The 18607-nt window shown below is 32.0% G+C and overlaps 1 protein-coding gene across 1 annotated transcript in view; it reads left to right on the top strand.

The window, feature by feature from the left end:
• Positions 1–12770, top strand: part of LOC110019260 (glutamine--tRNA ligase) — a 36113-nt gene extending 23343 nt beyond the window's left edge. Inside the window, exons 16-24 of the mRNA XM_020716872.1 lie at positions 424–555; positions 646–782; positions 4145–4244; positions 4570–4665; positions 6994–7094; positions 7185–7290; positions 7383–7472; positions 8163–8292; positions 12548–12770. Of these exons, the coding sequence (XP_020572531.1) occupies positions 424–555; positions 646–782; positions 4145–4244; positions 4570–4665; positions 6994–7094; positions 7185–7290; positions 7383–7472; positions 8163–8292; positions 12548–12645 (990 nt within the window). The 3' untranslated portion in view covers positions 12646–12770. The remainder of the gene's footprint in view (positions 1–423; positions 556–645; positions 783–4144; positions 4245–4569; positions 4666–6993; positions 7095–7184; positions 7291–7382; positions 7473–8162; positions 8293–12547) is intronic.
• Positions 12771–18607: the final 5837 nt, after the last annotated feature.

The following is an 18607-nucleotide window of genomic DNA, read 5'->3' as shown; positions in this document are numbered from 1 at the left end:
TTTCACTTTTTAAAAGTTAACATGGTATTATTTTTTGTTTGATATGAAACATTTGGGTGGTATAAATACGAAAAGTAAATTTTTTGTGTTAGATATGTAAACACGTATGAATCGGGTTTTATGTATGTAAATGGCCCTTGGACGATTTACATATATACCACTTAGTTCTTATGTATTTACATATTTAACACCTAAAATTCAATTTTTTACTTACATACCACCTTACCCATGTATGAAAATGTGTATTTCACTTTTTGAAAGTTAAAATGGTGGTATTATTGACATGATATAAAATCTTTGGGCGGTATAAATGTAAAAAGCAAAACTTAGGTGTTAGATCTGTAAATACATATGAATTTGTTGTTACATATGTAAATGCTCCTATCTTCTTCCAGTCTAACAGTTTCTGCTTGTTCTATGAAGCTCTGCACGCTTGAATTTGAGATTCGTCGTCCTTCGTATTATTGGTTACTTATGGCATTGGATATCTACCAACCACATGTCTGGGAATATTCGCGGTTAAACATTTCGAATACAGTGATGTCTAAGCGTAAGGTATTTACACGATAAATTTTGATTTTTTTTTTATTGATTTTGTTTGGAAGGCTTCTTCGAATGCTTATTGCTCGGTTAATCAAATCTCAGTTGAATCGTTTGGTCACGGAAAAGTGGGTCGATGGATGGGACGATCCTCGTCTAATGACTCTAGCCGGGTTGCGACGGCGAGGAGTTTCTTCGACTGCTATAAATTCCTTTATTCGTGGAATTGGAATTACAAGAAGGTTATTTCAATTTTTTCGTTTCGATTTTATCTACTTTTTGATTACGACATAGTTTTGTTTATTCATAGGCTTTTGGAATGCCCATAATTTGATGATATTAATAACATTTTGTTTAATTTATTATTAATTTTTGGTGAACAAATCACACATTTTAATTATTATTACATATTTTCAGTTTTTTGTTTTTTGAGAAATAATATTTACTGGATATCACCCTCAGTTTTGTGGCATTAAAACAAGATGTAAACCTTACATAATTTGTATAAGGGAAATTTACATATGATCCCATAATTCTTATGCATTTACATATCTTATGCCTACAGTTTGATATTTAAACTTATAATATTTTGGTGTCATAAACCTATACATGAGAAAAATATATTTCACTTCAAAAAATCAGTGTTTGTGGTATTTTTTTATGTGATGTTGAAGATTATGTTGCGCTTGTAAATAGTGCTCCGTCGGCCTTGAAGTATGTGGTGCCTCATAATTTATAAGAAGTATGTGGTGCGTATATTGTATTGCAAAAAAGTGCTCCGTCGGCCTTGAAGAGATTTAACGGAAAAAAAAAACACAAAAAAAAAAAAATCATCCCCCCCGCCATTAACTACTTCATTTTCATTTATGGTTTAGGTTTTTTGGACCTCTACGTCTTCAGGCTCCCTTCTCCCCCTCTTGTAACCTAACGTATTTAATGATATAAAATGGGTTGCAGAGCCCGAGAACACCCATTTTCACCCCTATAAGGCAAGTCTTGTTGTTCACTGTCCATCTCTCTTTCTTTTTCTCCCTCGGTCTAGATGCTCTTTTCCTTGGGTGTGATCTACCAGACAATTTCAGATTCAACATTCTGAAAGGTGCGTTGAGCGTGGATCATGCCATCAACAAGAAGAGGAGCACACCAAGGGGAAAAAACGCCTAAACAAAAACATTTCATGCATGATGGATTCACACAACAACAAACCTAAGGGGACATGGTGAATGACACTCTGAAGGAACACAAAGATCTCCCATGTCCGATGGATCGCAAAATGGGCAAGCCGAGAGCCATCAAGTTTCAGCCAGTAATACTCAGGGACGCTAACGAGTCCAGAAATAGTTCACTTGAGCCCGTTGAACACTCGAAAAACTTGGGATTTTCATGTGAAGAAATCACTTGGATCCGATGAGACTCTGGGAACTCCTATGAACAAGAGTTGATTCAAGTGATAAAAACCGACAACGACTGGTAAGTTCGATTGATCATAATTATACAAAAAAAATCTTAATTAAAATTCTAAAAATGAAAATCTGACAATGTAACAAGCTGTCTGATTGGCATAAAAGCCGACCCACAACACCCAAGCATTATAAAAATGGCCCATCACTTCTAAATGCAAGGCAGGTTGAGCACTGGCGGTTCATCCCTACTCATCAACAACAAAACTTTGCGAAGGGTAGCGCAATAAGGCGTGAGTCTCAACGATTACCTCGGCGAAGGCAACGACAAGATCCGCCTAAGACTTTAGTGAAAAGTGCGGCAAGTTCGAAGGTGACGACTTAGCTGAGCTAACGAAATATAGGAAGTGTAATACTTGAGCATGGCAATATTTTCACAAAATCGATAATGACAGAAGTCATCTGATCGATACAATCCCTTGAATTTTTTTAAAAGTCATAGGACAACATTCAAATGTTTAATCGAAGTTATTCGGCAACACCGACAGAAAAAAACCACAACCGATTAAGAAGAAAAATATGCTTGGAAAAGTATCCGAAAAACAAATAAAACAAAATTGTCGTCTAAGTGACAGATAAAGCGACAGTCAGACCGGACCAACCAATCAACAAGGCCGACCAAAGTGTCTATTCGAAGGGAAAAAAAGTTTAGAGCCAAGAAGACAATACATAAGACGCCGGAAAGAGCGCTGAGACGCACAAACAAGAAGTATCAAAGTATCATCTTTGGTTCATGTAATCACATTTTTTTCCCTTAAAAATTCTCATATTTTTATTGCAGTTATTGTCTCCAAAAACGAAAGAGAATTGGGAAACTTAATATGTATAACAAAAAAGTGCTCTGCTGATTTTGAAGTTGTTCGACGATTAGGGGAGGAATATGACAAAGGAAGGATCATCGACATAAAAACTCAGAAGCGATAGTTGACCGACCGATCACCTCCTCCTATGGTCGACCAATCGGCCACCAAGCGCCAACCTAAAATGGCCAGCCGACCAAGCGCCAACCTAAAGTGGTCGGCCAACCGACCACCAACCTCCAATGGCCGACCGATCGACCACCAACTTCCAATGGCCAGCCTACCGACCAACCTTCATTCTCTAGTGGCCGACAAACCACCATCCTCTCGTAGCCGACCGATCGACTAGTCGACCAACATCGTCCAATGACCGACCGACCGACCAGTCGACCATCATCCTCCAATGACCGACCACCTTCTCCAAACAACCGATGTGAGGGCTACCAAACAATCGAAGGGCTATCAAGCGACAAGCTCGAACGTACCAAAAGACTAAAATTCCCTATGCAACCCCCTCTCAAGTAAGGGTAAGAATTTAATTTCTATGTACGATCCTCCTATCCTTTATAATAGTGATGCAGTATCTGCATAAAAACCCCTCTCTAGGCCTTCAAGTCTTCAGGCTTCCTTCTCTCCCTCTCTTGTAACCCGAAGTATTTAATGGTGTAAAATGGGTTGCGGAGCCCGGAAACACCCCCTTTTCACCACTACCGGGCTAGTCTTGTTGTTCTCTCTCCATCTCTCTTTTTATCTTTTTCACCCTCAGTCAATACGTTCTATTCCTTGGTATGATCAATCGGAAAATTTCATATTCAATAATTTTATACCATGCTTTGAAAGATCTTCTAGCTTTGCTATGTATGTAATCTAATTCTATTTTTGCTCAATAAGTCATAGCAGTTCAATCGGAATTTCAATTCTTACATTTTTGGATACTGATTTCTTAAACTTGAAAGTACAATTTCTTACCATAGAAACAAGGTACATTTACATACATAGTTTACAGTTCTTATGTATTTACATATCTCACACCTTAACTTTCATATTTAGACACACATCACTCAATCTTTAATATCACATAAAAAATAGCACTATCATCATTTTTAAAAATGAAATACACCTTTCCATGCATAGGTTTAAAGCATGAAAGTTCTATGTAAATATGAAAGTTTAGGTGGAGATGTATAAATAACTAAGAATTGCGTGCTGCATATGTAAGTTTCCCTATTGACAAATACAAAGTGATGAAGATGGCAGGCCAATCGGGTATGCTGTAGGGTTAACTCTTTTACATCTATTTTGCAAGGGTTTTTTTTGACATTGTTGCTAAATCTTGTTGTACAGTGACAATAGCATGATACGTCATGATCGTCTCGAATATCACATTAGAGAAGAGCTTAACAGAACTGCACCACGAGCAATGGTAGTCTTGAATCCTCTTAAGGTATTGGGTTTTATTTTGGAATATTTACACTCATACCACTCAATTCTTATGTATTTACATATATAATATCTAATTTTTAATCTTTACATACATGCACCTTCCCTATGCATGAAAAGATGCATTTCACTTTTTAGAAGTTAAAAGTACTGGTATTTTTGATGTGATATGAGAGATTTAGGTGGTATAATTGTAAAAATTAAAGCTCAGGTGTTTGATTTATAAATACATAATAACTGGGTGGTATGTATGCAAATGCCCCTTTGTTCTTTCTGTTTTTTTGGGAAAATTATTACTTTTTATTCAGCTTATTTGACCTTCTCTTCAGATTGTTATCACAAATCTTGATTCTGAATCACAAATGAGCCTTGATGCAAAGATGTGGCCTGATGCTGCTTCAGATGATGCATCCTCCTTCTACAAGGTACCTGCTTATTTAGGCTAGCCCTGAATGAACTTCTAATGCTTGAATATTTAATAGAATATATTTTTGTTTTAAATCATATTGAATTTGTTTCTTACTTGTTTCCAATTTTTATATGAATTTTAATGCATAGCACATCCCAATGTTTACCTTCCATGGAATCATTGATTAATCGAGATGTCGATTAATTTCATAAAAATACGTTTGATATACTCTGGCTTACTTTTCTAATTTTCCATGCTATTCAGAGTGTCATTTTTATGTCGATCTGTAAAATATGCTATCATCATTCCTTTTTCTTCAAAATTTTTTCAGGGTTATTACTGCTTTGCCTGGGTCCTCTAGCAATGTTTCCAATAGTGCAAAAATTACATATTTAAACTATTGCTGATACACATTCTCAGATCATTTTTATTTTTTGTTTTTTGTTTTGTGTTTGCTTTTATTTTAAAAATATTTTTTTGTGCATTTTTTTGCTTGTTTTTATTTTTTTTTAAACGAATTAACTTGTTTTTAAAAATACTCAAAACATTTTAAAGCTGTTTTGAGTTTCTTTAAAATAACTGAACTTCCTGTAACATGCAAAATATGTTTTATTTCAACTAAAAACATAAACTAAATACAAAATATGTTTTATTTCAACTAAAAACATAAACTAAATAAACAAATGATAAAAAAAGTTAAAAAGAAAATAGTGACCTCGAATAGCCCCTTAGTTTGTTTTCACATTTCTCACATATTTGCGGCAACCAAGGCAATTGTGAATCTTTTTAATTTTCAGTTTCATTTTGTATTGTGATCTTTTAGACAATCCTTTCTTTTACACTTCGACATTATATTACTTTCTTGGGATTTGGTCAAGCATTGGTGTACTAAAATTTGCATCCTTGGAAAGTGTTCTAAATTTGGGACAGTTGTTTCTATTTTGTTGCTTGATTCGGTTTTGAACATTCATTTGAATCACAAATGATTCTTGTTTTTTCCTTTGATTGTTGTAACATTATATCTAATTTATCACATGCCAAAATTATTCATAGTAGTAGGTATCTTCTACTTTTATTATTTTACTTAATTATTGAGGATATTCTTTTTTTAATGTTATTATTATTTTATTGTTCTCTTCCTTTTTCTATATGTAGGCGCACATATATGCTTATATCACAATGAAAATTCAGCACCGATGTAGTACTTTCCAAAGCTCTCTATCTTCTAACTTGTTCTCTTAATAGTCCAATCCTGTTTCCTTAGCTTAATACATATGCCCTATTTCTTCCTCCACCTTTCTATTCATGGGATGGATTATGATTAATTTTTATTATGGGTTTTTTGTTATATATATATATATGTAATGTTCATTCAATTACAACAACAACAACAACAAAGCCTTAATCCCACTACGTGGGGTCGGCAAGTAATGTTCATTCAATTGTTTAATAAAATTTCAAATTCTCTCATTTCTTGTGTGCCATTGGATTCATATTTGGGATCTATGATTGAGCGACTTTTATATATATCTAGGGAGAAAAAAAGAATAATGTATATAGTTTAGTGATTGATGTTTGTGAATGGTTGATGTATTATCCGGTGTGATACACGCACAATTTCACTTTTGTGGTGTGAAACTTGATTCTTGTAGAATGTTATGTTTGGCTTTTAGTTTTTCTTTTTTTTTAAAGTAAATTCATATTTTGGAGACATTTGATTATTATTGTTTTGAGTGTAATGAATGTGTTTGTTGTTTTTAAAAAGTCTCTATTTTTAACTAAAGTTTAGTGTTTGTGCCCTATGAACTGCCTTTTTTTTTAGTGTTTTTATATTTTATCTTATATTAGTTTACATTAGTGAAACTTTAGGATGTCTTACATTAATATAGCATTCAAGTTTCAGAATGGGTCGATTTCGGGTCAGACCCGAACACTACTTGTATCTAAATCAACAACAACAACAACTACAAGCCTTTATCCCACTTAGTGGGGTCAGTTACATAAATCCCTTTTCTCCATTGCATCCTATTAAGTGTCATATTTTCAAAATCAGCATATCTAAATCACGTAGGCTGAATTATTAATTCTAAAAATCTATATTATTCATTATTTAATTTTTTCTCACTGTTTTGGTTATTTTTTATTTATATATTTTTCTTGCTTTTCTATTTTCCCGATTATGCATAGCCATATGGACGCATTTATGCTTGTATTAGTTTTATAATTCAGTAAGGTTGTAGTCTTTTTTGTTTCCCTCCATATTTAACTTTAATTGCCTCAAGAAAGCAAGCACCAATGAATTGCATGATTTGATGTTTATACTAATTTATTTAAATCTCCATAGGTTCCTTTCACTAACGTAGTTTACATCGAAAGAACGGATTTTCGTCTCAAGGACTCAAAAGATTACTATGGGTTCGCTCCTGGAAAAACTGTTTTGTTAAGGCAAGTTATATGAAATTTTTATGCACTATCCTGATAAAAGTGATAGAAATCTTAATCTTAACCATGATTATTTTCCTTGAAAATGAGCAGATATGCTTTCCCCATAAAATGCACAGAAGTAATATATGGTAAAGATTCTGAATCTATTGTGGAGATCAGAGCTGAGTATGATCCACTTAAGAAAAATAAACCAAAGGTTCAGATTTTACTGATTTTTTTTTAGTTTTTTTAGGAAGAGGATGATTTTTAGATAAAAATTCAGTATTTTCACCTATTAATTTTTTTCAGGGTGTTCTTCATTGGGTAGCTCAGCCTAATCCGGGAGTTGAACCACTCAAAGTGGAAGTAAGGATATTTGATAAGTTATTCCTTTCTGAGGTGAGTATTCTATTGTTTTTATTATAAAATTCTTGGGGAATTTACATTTATACCACACAATTCTTATGTATTTACATATCTAACACCTAAACTTGCATATTTACTTGTATCACTCAAATTTTGAACATTACATGAAAATTACCATCTCTACCTTTTAAAAGTGAAATACACCTTTTCATACATAAGTTTATGATACCAACATGTTATAAATGTAAGGAACATTTACATACATTCCACAGTACTTTTTATTTACACTTACATGCATACCGATCTAACACTTAAACATTCATAGTTACATGCATACCACTTAAATATTTAACATCACATAAAAAATACCACCATCACTATCTTTTTAAAAGTGAAATACACATTTTCATGCATAGGTTTATAACATCAAGGTGTTATAAATGTAAATTTTAAGCTTTGGGTGTTAGATATGTAAATACATAAGAATTGTGTGGTAAGTATGTAAATTTTCCTAAATGTATCTATCAAACTTTGAGTGTTAGATATGTAAATACATAAGAAATGTGTGGTATGTATGTAAAATTTCCAAAATTCTAATATCCATATTCAATGCTGTTGCTTGTTTTAATTCATTTTTGCTTATCAAAATCCAGCAGATGTTTTTTTCAAAATTTTATTTATATATATTTTAATTAATTAATTATTTATTTATTTATTTTTCAGAATCCAGCTGAATTGGAAAACTGGCTTGATGATTTGAATCCAGCTTCCAAGGAGGTGATATCAGAAGCATATGCTGTGCCCTCTCTTGCTAGTGCTGTAGTGGGAGACAAATTTCAGTTTGAGCGGCTTGGTAATCCCTAACCTCTATAAATATTTTATAAAAATTACTCCTTTGATATTGAGCATCTTATAGAGAAAAGATAAAACTTTGAAAACAACATTTTCTTTAAAAAAATTAATTAAGAGATTTGAAGCACTAATGATTTCTCAACGTGTCCGATCATTACAACAATAACAAGTTTTTATTTCACTAAGTGGGGTCGGCTACTTGAATCTTTTTGCTCCATTGTGTTCTATTGAGTGTCATTTTCTATACAACATGCCCATATCTTTTTGGGTCTAAGGGCCCTTTTGGGGAAGCTTATTTGGTGTGGTGGTGTTTTAAAAACGCACCTGTTCTGTTTGGGTAAACTGCGTTTTGACAGCTTATGCGTTTTGAAAACACCGAAAATAACATTTTCACACCACACCTATCTAGGTGCGGTGACAGTGCGATGACAACTTTCTCTGACTGCGATATGACTTTTCTAAAAATAAAAAATTTGTAATAGCCACCACACCTAGCTTATCAACAGATTATTTTTAATCAACTTATCAGCAGATTATTTAATAAGTTGCAGCTGCCCCAAACCGACCCTTAACTCTATCTTTTTTAACATAAATCGAATCTAAAACATCTACTCTTCCAATCAGATCATCAGACTTTCGACGTTTAACATGTCCGATCATTAGAAATAAGTTCTTTGGTTCATGCTATTGTCCTTGGCTAAAGATCATGTGAGGGTGGTTGAGGGGGTTTATACTTGCTTGACATTTAATATTTATAATTCTAAGATGAATTGTATTATACTTTTATATTTTTTTTTAGTTTGTTTCATAATATAATGAATATGATGAGAAGTGTGCAAAGGTTATCTAAAATATAATTTGTGGGTGACTTACGTCGCACTTAAAGTTGATTTTTGTGATGAGTTGGGTAAGGACAATTATTCGCTAGTGATGCATCACAACTTAATTCATATTGTGATGGTAATATGAATGATTATTTAATGAGTCAACGTCAATTATTAGCTTTAGTACTTAAAACTTGAGAATTTTAAATGTAAAGATAAAGATTAATGGATATAACAAATATATGAAGCGCACACATTGTAAATTTTCAAGAAAATAAATGAAAAAAGAGAAAACAAAGAGGAAAACTTGTATTCTATTGCATAGTGAAGGCTAATGATTTGAATTAGTTGGTAAGAGTGGTGTCAAAATGGTCCCTTAATTCTTTGCAGAGGATCACTTTATTCCCAGAGGAGAATTTGGTCAGTCTTTTAGAAGAGTTTGGGAATTAATTTAACTTGTTTATAAACTTTAAGATCCCATGTAAATAAAATTGATAGATAAAATGTTAAAATGAATAATTATGATGATCCAATAATTGCTATGTTAATATTGGTGGAGAGATTATACTTGTTTTTAGTACTCATTCTAATAATAGAGTAGGAAGGAGTTTGAAAAACTAGTTTTAGAAAGAAATGGATGAACTTTAATAGTGCATACTGAAAGAAGAAAGGTTAAATGTTATTATGTTATTGAATATAAATGCGATCAACTCTTTTGTTTGATGTGATTTGAGAGGATTTATTGTCAATATGAAATAACAAGAGAAAGATAATTAGTGTGAGGAAAGCATACAACAACAACAACAACAAGCCTTTATCCCACTAAGTTGGGTCGACTACATGAATTTTTTTTCTCCATTGCATCCTATTGAATGCCTTATTTTCACTTAATTCTAATAAATTAAGATCATTTTTTATACAATATGCCCAATTCTTTCTTGATCTATTTGTTTCTTTCTTAACATAAGTCGAATCTTAAACATCTACTCTCCTAACCGGATCATCAGATGGTTGATGTTTAATGTGACCAACTCTAATTTTTTCCGCCACAAGAGCGATACCAATACTATCTTATATATTTATTTTGCATTTTGTCTCTAAGCATTCTCATTTGAAGCCACTCATTTACCTAAGCAATCTCATCTCAGCAACACTTAACTTAATTTTATGCTTCTCTTTTAAAGGCCAACATTTTGTGCCATAGAACATTACAAGTCTCATCACTATCTTATAGATTTTTCCTTTCAGTCTAAGCGGTGTGTTTTTCTATCACACAAGAGGCCCAAAGCATTTCTCCACTTGAACCAACCAACTTGAATTCTATTAATAAAATCCCCTTCATGTCACTATCACTTTGAACAATAGACCCGAGATATCTAAAGCGTTCACATCTTTTAATAATTTGATCACCCATAATTACAACTCCGTCACTAGAGCTACTACTACTAAAATTACATTCCATGTATTCAGTTTTAGTTATACTCAAATGAAGGCCTTTAGACTCCATCATAGAAATCCATAATTTAAGTTTTTCTTAGCTCTTTCTCTAGTCTTATCCACTTGAAGGATATCAACAACGAAAAGCATACACCAAGTAATATCCTCCTGTAAATGTACAGTAAAAGCATCCATACTGAAGCAAAAAGATACGGGCTTAAAGTCGATCCCTAATGTAATCCAACTTAAATGGGAAAATATTTTGTCAATCCTCCTTCTATTCGAACACAAGTAACAACTCTATTTACATTACTTTAATGACTTGAATATAAGTCATTTCAACACTTTTCTTCTCTAGAACTCTCCAAAGGATATCTCTTTGAACATTATCGTAAGCTTTTTCTAAATCAATAAAAATGATATGTACATTCTCCTTATTCTCTCTGTACCTCTCCATCAAACCTCTCAATAAATGTGTAGCTTTCATGGTAGACCAGTCCGACATAAATCCAAACTGAGTATGAGAAATCTTTATAATACATCTTAACCTATGTTCAATTACTCTTTCCTATAATTTTAAAGTATGACATATCAGCTTAATTTTTTTATAATTTGCACACTTTTGTGCATCCCCTTTATTCTTAAAAATAGGGACCAAAATACTCTTCCTCCACTCCTTAGACATCTTTTTAGCTTTTAAAATAATGTTATATAGTTTATTAAGCCAAGAAACTCTCAAATCTCTGAAATATTTCCACACTTCTATTGGAATATCATCCGGTCCTATAGACTTTCCACCATTGATTTTCTTTAAAGCTTCCTCAATTTTATTTTTACTAATGCAACGGTAAAAATGAAATATTTATTATTATTATTAACAATATTAAAATTACTAAAATCAATCATATTTTCAGAAACTTTATTGAGAAGTTTATCAAAACAACTCACCCACCCATGTTAGATTATAACTTGTTTAATAATCTTTGTTACTTAATCTCACATATATTTTTCTCAGTGTCTCAATCTAATTATATGACAATGGTTCATGGTATTTTTTTTTTTGTTTTACATTCTTCATCTTAAAATCTAGAACTAATAATTCATGTTGAGGATCTAAATTGTCACTTGGAATGCCCATATAACTTTCATTCTTGACAATCTCTTCTTCTCATAAGAAAATAATCAATTTGTATTTTATTTGATACATTCTTATAAGTAATAATATGCTCATATTTTTTTTGAATAAATTATTAGCAATAACAAAATCACACGTTAAAGCAAAACCTAATATAGCTGTAGCTTCTTCATTAATCACTCTAAAACCGTAGCCACCATGAATATTTTGAATTGTAAGCAAACCATACACAGAAAAAAAAGGAACATTTAGTTGCTTTCAAAGTTTGAGTTATAAAATGTTAAAATAGATGGATCAAACTTAAAATGTGAGGAATTGATTATTTTCAAATATTGAATTTTAAGAGAGCAACATTGGAAATTTTAAAATTGAAAGAACTAGATATATTTCATTGGCTAGTTGTAGTAAGAGGATTGACATAGAAATTATAAGGTGGGCATAAAAATAGACCATTTTGTGGTTAAGAGAGATGATGTAGAGCAAAATACTATAAAGGAAAATAAAAATTCTTCTAAATAATAATAATACTATTTACAAATCAAGCAACCTTTTTACCCTTATAATGTATAGAATTAATGTTCACTTTTTTTCACAAATTCATTTATTATACGGAAATTATTACATATTTAACTCTTCAAATCTGATATTTACATTTATAATGTTTTGCTATCTAAAACTTCTGCATGAAAATGTGCAATTTTACTTTTTAAATGTTTGTGATGGTGGTAATTTTTGATCTGATGTCAAAGATTTGAGCGGTGTATATGTAAATATGAAAATTTAGCTGTTAGATATGTAAATATATAAGCATTGTAGTATGTATAGAATTCCCTCTTATTATTATCAATATTTTGTTTCAGGCTATTTTGCTGTGGATACAGACTCAACGACAGAGAAGCTTGTGTTTAATAGGGTCGTTACTCTTCGTGATACCTACTCCAAAGCCGGTAATAAGTAAAAACTAGCTTTGGTTCATCCTTTTTATACCAATAGTGCATGTAGTTTAATAGATGAAAAAAAATGAAAATATTGAAATTGTGATGGTCTTTTCTGGAAAATGGAAAACATGCAGATTATTGTAATTATATATTCCTTGTAGCCCGTGAGATTTTCCTTATTATTAACTCTTATATTTTGATATATTGTCATTAGTAAGTGTTTTTAGAATTTTATTTCCTTGAAGAGCAATTTTATTTATTTTGGTCATAGGATTATGCATGTAAATAATATGCTCTATTTCAAATTTCTTCATTATTTATGTTGTTTTATTCTTAATTATGAAATTAGAAAACCTAATGATATATATATATATATATATATATATATTGTAAAAAGCATCCAATTATGGCGCCAAATGTTTTTACAGAAAATATCTGTATCATCAATGTGAGATTTGAAGGCCAAAGAGGTTCATATCTTTAAAATATGATTTAGACTATCATCAAGGGAAAATTATTACGTGCGGCTGACAACACGTTCAAATGAAGGTTCGGAGGTGGTATCCCGGGGCGACCCATCAGAACCGTTATTCGGACGTGTAACTGATGCATGTAATAATTTCCATCATTGAGGTTTAGAAGCTTATATTCTTGGAAGAACCTAAATGTTTAGATAAATGCTATAGTCATTATCAAGGTGTACTACATGTCATGCAGGAAGGTGCTAAGATCATTAAGAAAATCCTATAGGAAGCCGTATTTTTAAAAAGAAATTATTGATTAATCTCACTTGTATCATAATCATCAACACATCCAAACTTAAAACTAAAATATCACATGTGATGCAATTGTCCCCTTCAAGCTATATGGTACAAATTTACTTTCGCTACAATAACCATGATTTAGACTATGTTTGTTTCTCTTTAGTATCTACACGATAGCAATAGTTGGGTTGTGCTCATGGTCACATCTAGACTTGTATCACCAATCCAATCTTAGTCGTTGTCGTCTTCTTTAAACTATAGTTTATAGCATTGTTCGTGTCATAAATCTCTCATAACCATAATGTGCGTTGTAACATTTCTTACCTAATAACTATCTTCTTCTAGACATGAAAGTCATATTGGCCTACACAATAGCAATACTTGGGTTGTGCTCATGCTCACATCTAGACTTGCATTACCAACCCAATGTTAGTTTTTGTCGTCTTCTTTAAACTATAGTTTATAACATTGTTCCTGTCATAAATCTCTCATAACCATAATGTGCGTTGTAACATTTCTTACCTAATAACTATCTTCTTCTAGACATGAAAGTCATATTGGCCTTGTGGTTGAGAGCTTTATCTTTCAATGAAGACATTTTCAGTTCAAGACCTTGTATATGTGGTATATGTGCGTTTAGGCGTGTGTGTATCTTCTTCTAGGCATACAACACAACAATGATGCTTGTTGTGACACGACTGTCTCTCATGAGGCCTACATCATATCTTCACATCTCATACTTTTCGTCTGAAAAATAACTTTCAATAAGTCCTATGACATAATCATTGCTAGTAAAAATAAGCCGTAACCACATGCCTTCAATCAGGATTGTGCTACAACCATCATCAACAATGTTGTAGCTATCATCACAAAAATGTTACATATGTAATCCATAAGAATTGTTTGGTACATATGCAAATTTCCATTTTTTTAATATATATGTATATAATATGCTTATCAAAGAATGTTGGTATATTTCTCAAGAATCCAATTACTTTTTATTTCAAAATTAAGAAAAAAATACAAATGAAAATACATTGGCAATTCCCAAAGGCTTTATAATACACAAATGTTTCTTAACTAAACACTCAATTAATTAGATGCATCTCAAAGAAACAGCCAAGTCCTCATAGTAAAGAACATGACTTCTCAAGCAGCCATACTCGGATCATATTACCTGCAATTTGATTAAGAGATACAAACAGTTAATTAATGATGCATTTTAAACTTTATTTCTATTTTTTTTAATTTTGCCAACATTAAAAAAATAAAAGAAAAAAATTATTTGCATACGTGCCACTCAATTTCTTTGTATTTACATATACAACAGTTTTATTAGATGTAATTCTGGCAGTTTTAAGTGGCTGATATAAATTTGGGCCAGAATTATGAACAAATAATTTCATATTATACTTTAGAAAGTTATATTTTTGGGGCTTTTAATTACATATATACCACTTAATTCCTATGTATTGACAAATCTAACATCTGAACTTTTCCTTTTTATATTTAAAAATACCATCATTTTAGCCTTTAAAAAGTGAAATATACTTTGCATATTTAAGGTGGTATTGATGTAAAATTTGAAGTTTGGGTGTTTAAGATGTAAATGCATAATAATTGAGGGGTCTGTATGTAAAAAAGCTGCATTACCTATGTGATTTTAGTGAATTGGCCCTATATGTCTGTTATCAACGGGAGAATCTGGCAAAATATTTGACTTCAGAGGGCCTCGCTTCACCATAAAACCTGCAAGCACATTTTGAGGGTCATGCCTGTAAATAAAAAAAGTTTTGGTGTGACATGTAAATAAATAAGAATTGTATGACATGCAAATAATTAGGAAAATATTATGTGCGGTCATTCGTATGTGCAGAGTAGGGATGTACACCCCGAGTACACTCTGAGTACATCTAGAGTACACCCATCTACACGTAAATGGTTTACATACATACCAACTGGAACATTGCTATTTACAAATCTAGCACAATCTTTCATCTATTTAACAAATTCTCACTTAAACATCAAAGTTCATGATAATACTCCAACCCATATTTTTCATTTTCATCAAATACATTGGTTGGTTCGTTCAAAATTATGCCATGAGCACTAGAGAAATAAAAGAGTTCTCACCAGACGACGATGTCTCGTGTAAAGGCCTTGCAGTTGCGCCGAAAGAAATGAGCAGAATGGAAGCGAAAAAAAAGAAGAAGACGAAGAAGAAGAAGAAGTGCATGCTTCTACTCTTTGAAATCATTTTCAGCTTCTTCTACTTTGTGTTCTTCTAACTTTTAGTTTCCAACAAAGCTATGAAATTGTTTTGGTGTGACATGTAAATAAATAAGACTTGTATGACATGCAAATAATTAGAAAAATATTATGTGCGGTCATTCGTATGCACCCCGAGCACACTCTGAGTACATCTAGAGTACACCCATCTACACGTAAATGGTTTACATACATACCAACTGGAACATTGCTATTTACAAATCTAGCACAATCTTTCATCTATTTAACAAATTCTCACTTAAACATCAAAGTTCATGATAATACTCCAACCCATATTTTTCATTTTCATCAAATACATTGGTTGGTTCGTTCAAAATTATGCCATGAGCACTAGAGAAATAAAAGAGTTCTCACCAGACGACGATGTCTCGTGTAAAGGCCTTGCAGTTGCGCCGAAAGAAATGAGCAGAATGGAAGCGAAAAAAAAGAAGAAGACGAAGAAGAAGAAGAAGTGCATGCTTCTACTCTTTGAAATCATTTTCAGCTTCTTCTACTTTGTGTTCTTCTAACTTTTAGTTTCCAACAAAGCTATGAAATTTATATAGACTAAGTTTAATATCTTATTTTATTAAAAAAATTTTTCTTTATAATGGTTATTTTTTGACTAGGTCTAAGTTGTTCTTCCTTCTAGCAAGCTCTTAGAAAATTATATGTTTAAATTTAAAAAAGCTTGTTTCTTACTTTAAAAGGAAAGAAATATAAAATAGTACATTAGTTTTATGCATAAGTATATGTTAAAAGATGTGTTATTAATGCTAAAGATAGGATTAAGTGAATAATAAAAAGAGTAGGTCTTAGAGATAGGAGTTGAAGAGTTCAAAATAACATTGTAACCTATGCTAGACTTGACCATTGTTTATAATTTAATAGGAATTAGGAATCTTGGTCAAATTTTTCGCCCTTTGATTCAATAGTTTTGAGTCTTGGCCTTGGCTCAGATTAAGTGCTTCGGTGTCGAGACTAGTAGCGCTCAGTTCATATTCAAAACTAGAAAGCGCGACACCACAACACTCCTGATATAGCGCGCCTGAGAGTGTCACAATGCCACCTCGATTCACATAAGCAATTTTAGGAAGTTCTTACTAATTCTGTCATCTTTCTCAAAGGGAGGGAATGTAGATTTTGAGTTTTCTCTTGCTCGAAGGAGAGAAGAGCGTTCGAAAGTGTCATGTAGTGTGGAAAGGCTTGAGTCTGGTGTAATTTGTACAATTCTCCTCATTTTTATTCATGGTGGATTTTTTACTGTGTTGTGGTTTCATGATTTTTGTCTGTTCTAAGGGTTTTTCATGTTAAATCTCGCAATGTCTGTATTTTCTTGTTTTGTGTGCTTCTGTTCACTTAAATTGATTTTCACGCTTTATTTAGAGTAGCATTTCAGTGTATGTACGTGGTGAAAGATGTCTCAGTTTGTATGTACATGGTGAAAGATGTGTCAGTAATGTTGAAGATAGAATTAAGGGAATAATGAAAAGAGTAGGTTTTAAAGATAGGAGTTGAAGGGTTCAGTATGACCAAGTCAACTACACTAAATTTGACCCATTAATTATAAGTTACTAAGGGATAGGAATCATAGTCAAGTCTACCACCCTTTGGTTCAATGTTTTGGAGTCTTGGCCCCTCCTCAAAGTAGAAAATTTATATGTATTTACATCCATGCATTGCTTGGAAATCTTAATAAAGTATTGAAAAATAGACTAAAATAAATTTAAGGGGCATTTACATACATATCACAAAATTCCTATATATTTACATTTCTAACCCAAAACTTTTCCTTTTACAATTATAGATATACCAGCCAAACTTCTTACATAAATATCGCTATTCTTACTTTAGAAATGTGAAATACAGCTTTTTCATGCATAAGTAAATTGGGACATATCTAGAAAGAAACTGAAGTGTAGTTGTTAGATATGCAAATACATAGAAATATATATTTAAATTTATAAAGCTTTTTTATGACTATTAAAGGGGAGGAATATAAAAGTATACATTAATTTTTATGTGTATGTACATGTGAATAGAGCATGTCAATAATGTTGAAGATAGAATTAAGGGAATAATAAAAAGAGTATGTCTTAGTAATAGGAGTTGAAGAATTTAAAATAACAATGTCAACTATGCCAACTTTGGCACCTTACTTCTAATTTAATAGGAAATAGGAATCATTTGCCAAATCGTCCCTTTAATTTAATGTTTTCGAGTCTTGGCCCTCCTAAAATCTTGAATGCTCCTAAAAATTGTAGTAAGTTTAAAAACGTGAAGCTGTGATAGTGATGGTTGTGAAAATCAGATCAGACTATGAGCACGAAAAAGAATATATTCAAGATTTAATGATTCAACTGAGAATTTAAATGGATCACCTATGTAAATATGATTTAAATGATGTACTAATGAAGCAAAATTGAGGTACACTGGCATGACACGCAACTGATAGCGGAGGAGAAGGAGCGGGATGATGAGGCCGACGAGTAGTTATTTTTCTTTTGGCATTACTGATTATTGTTGATTCATTCAGACGCTAATTTCTATTTATATTTCTTTTGTATGTGCTCTTGTACTTGATGAGTGACTGAGATTGGTTGTTATGTTTATTACAATTTTATTAATTGTCTATTTTTGTATGATATTACATTCATTTGAGATCTTATGGATATAGTAGTACTACATTTTGTATTAAGATTGCAGGTGTTGAACATATATGTGACTAGGATTATATATATATATTCTCTCTCTCTCTCTCTTGGTTATACTTTTACGCTCTATTCTTTTAGTGTGATTCACGAACAAATTTGAGCTCAACACTGTGCAATATTGAAGAGATTATCTTTCATCTCTCTTCTATGTTGGCATCGATGATGACAAAATATAAAAAGCTTTAGCATTTTTGCAAAATACTTTACACTTTATATACTGTATTTATTTGTTTTGC

Source organism: Phalaenopsis equestris, unplaced genomic scaffold (genome assembly GCF_001263595.1).
Source record: "Phalaenopsis equestris unplaced genomic scaffold, ASM126359v1 Scaffold000054, whole genome shotgun sequence".
NCBI classification, from domain to species: domain Eukaryota; kingdom Viridiplantae; phylum Streptophyta; class Magnoliopsida; order Asparagales; family Orchidaceae; genus Phalaenopsis; species Phalaenopsis equestris.
The sequence above is the reverse complement of the archived record's forward strand: the minus strand, read 5'-3'. Positions and strand labels throughout refer to the sequence as shown.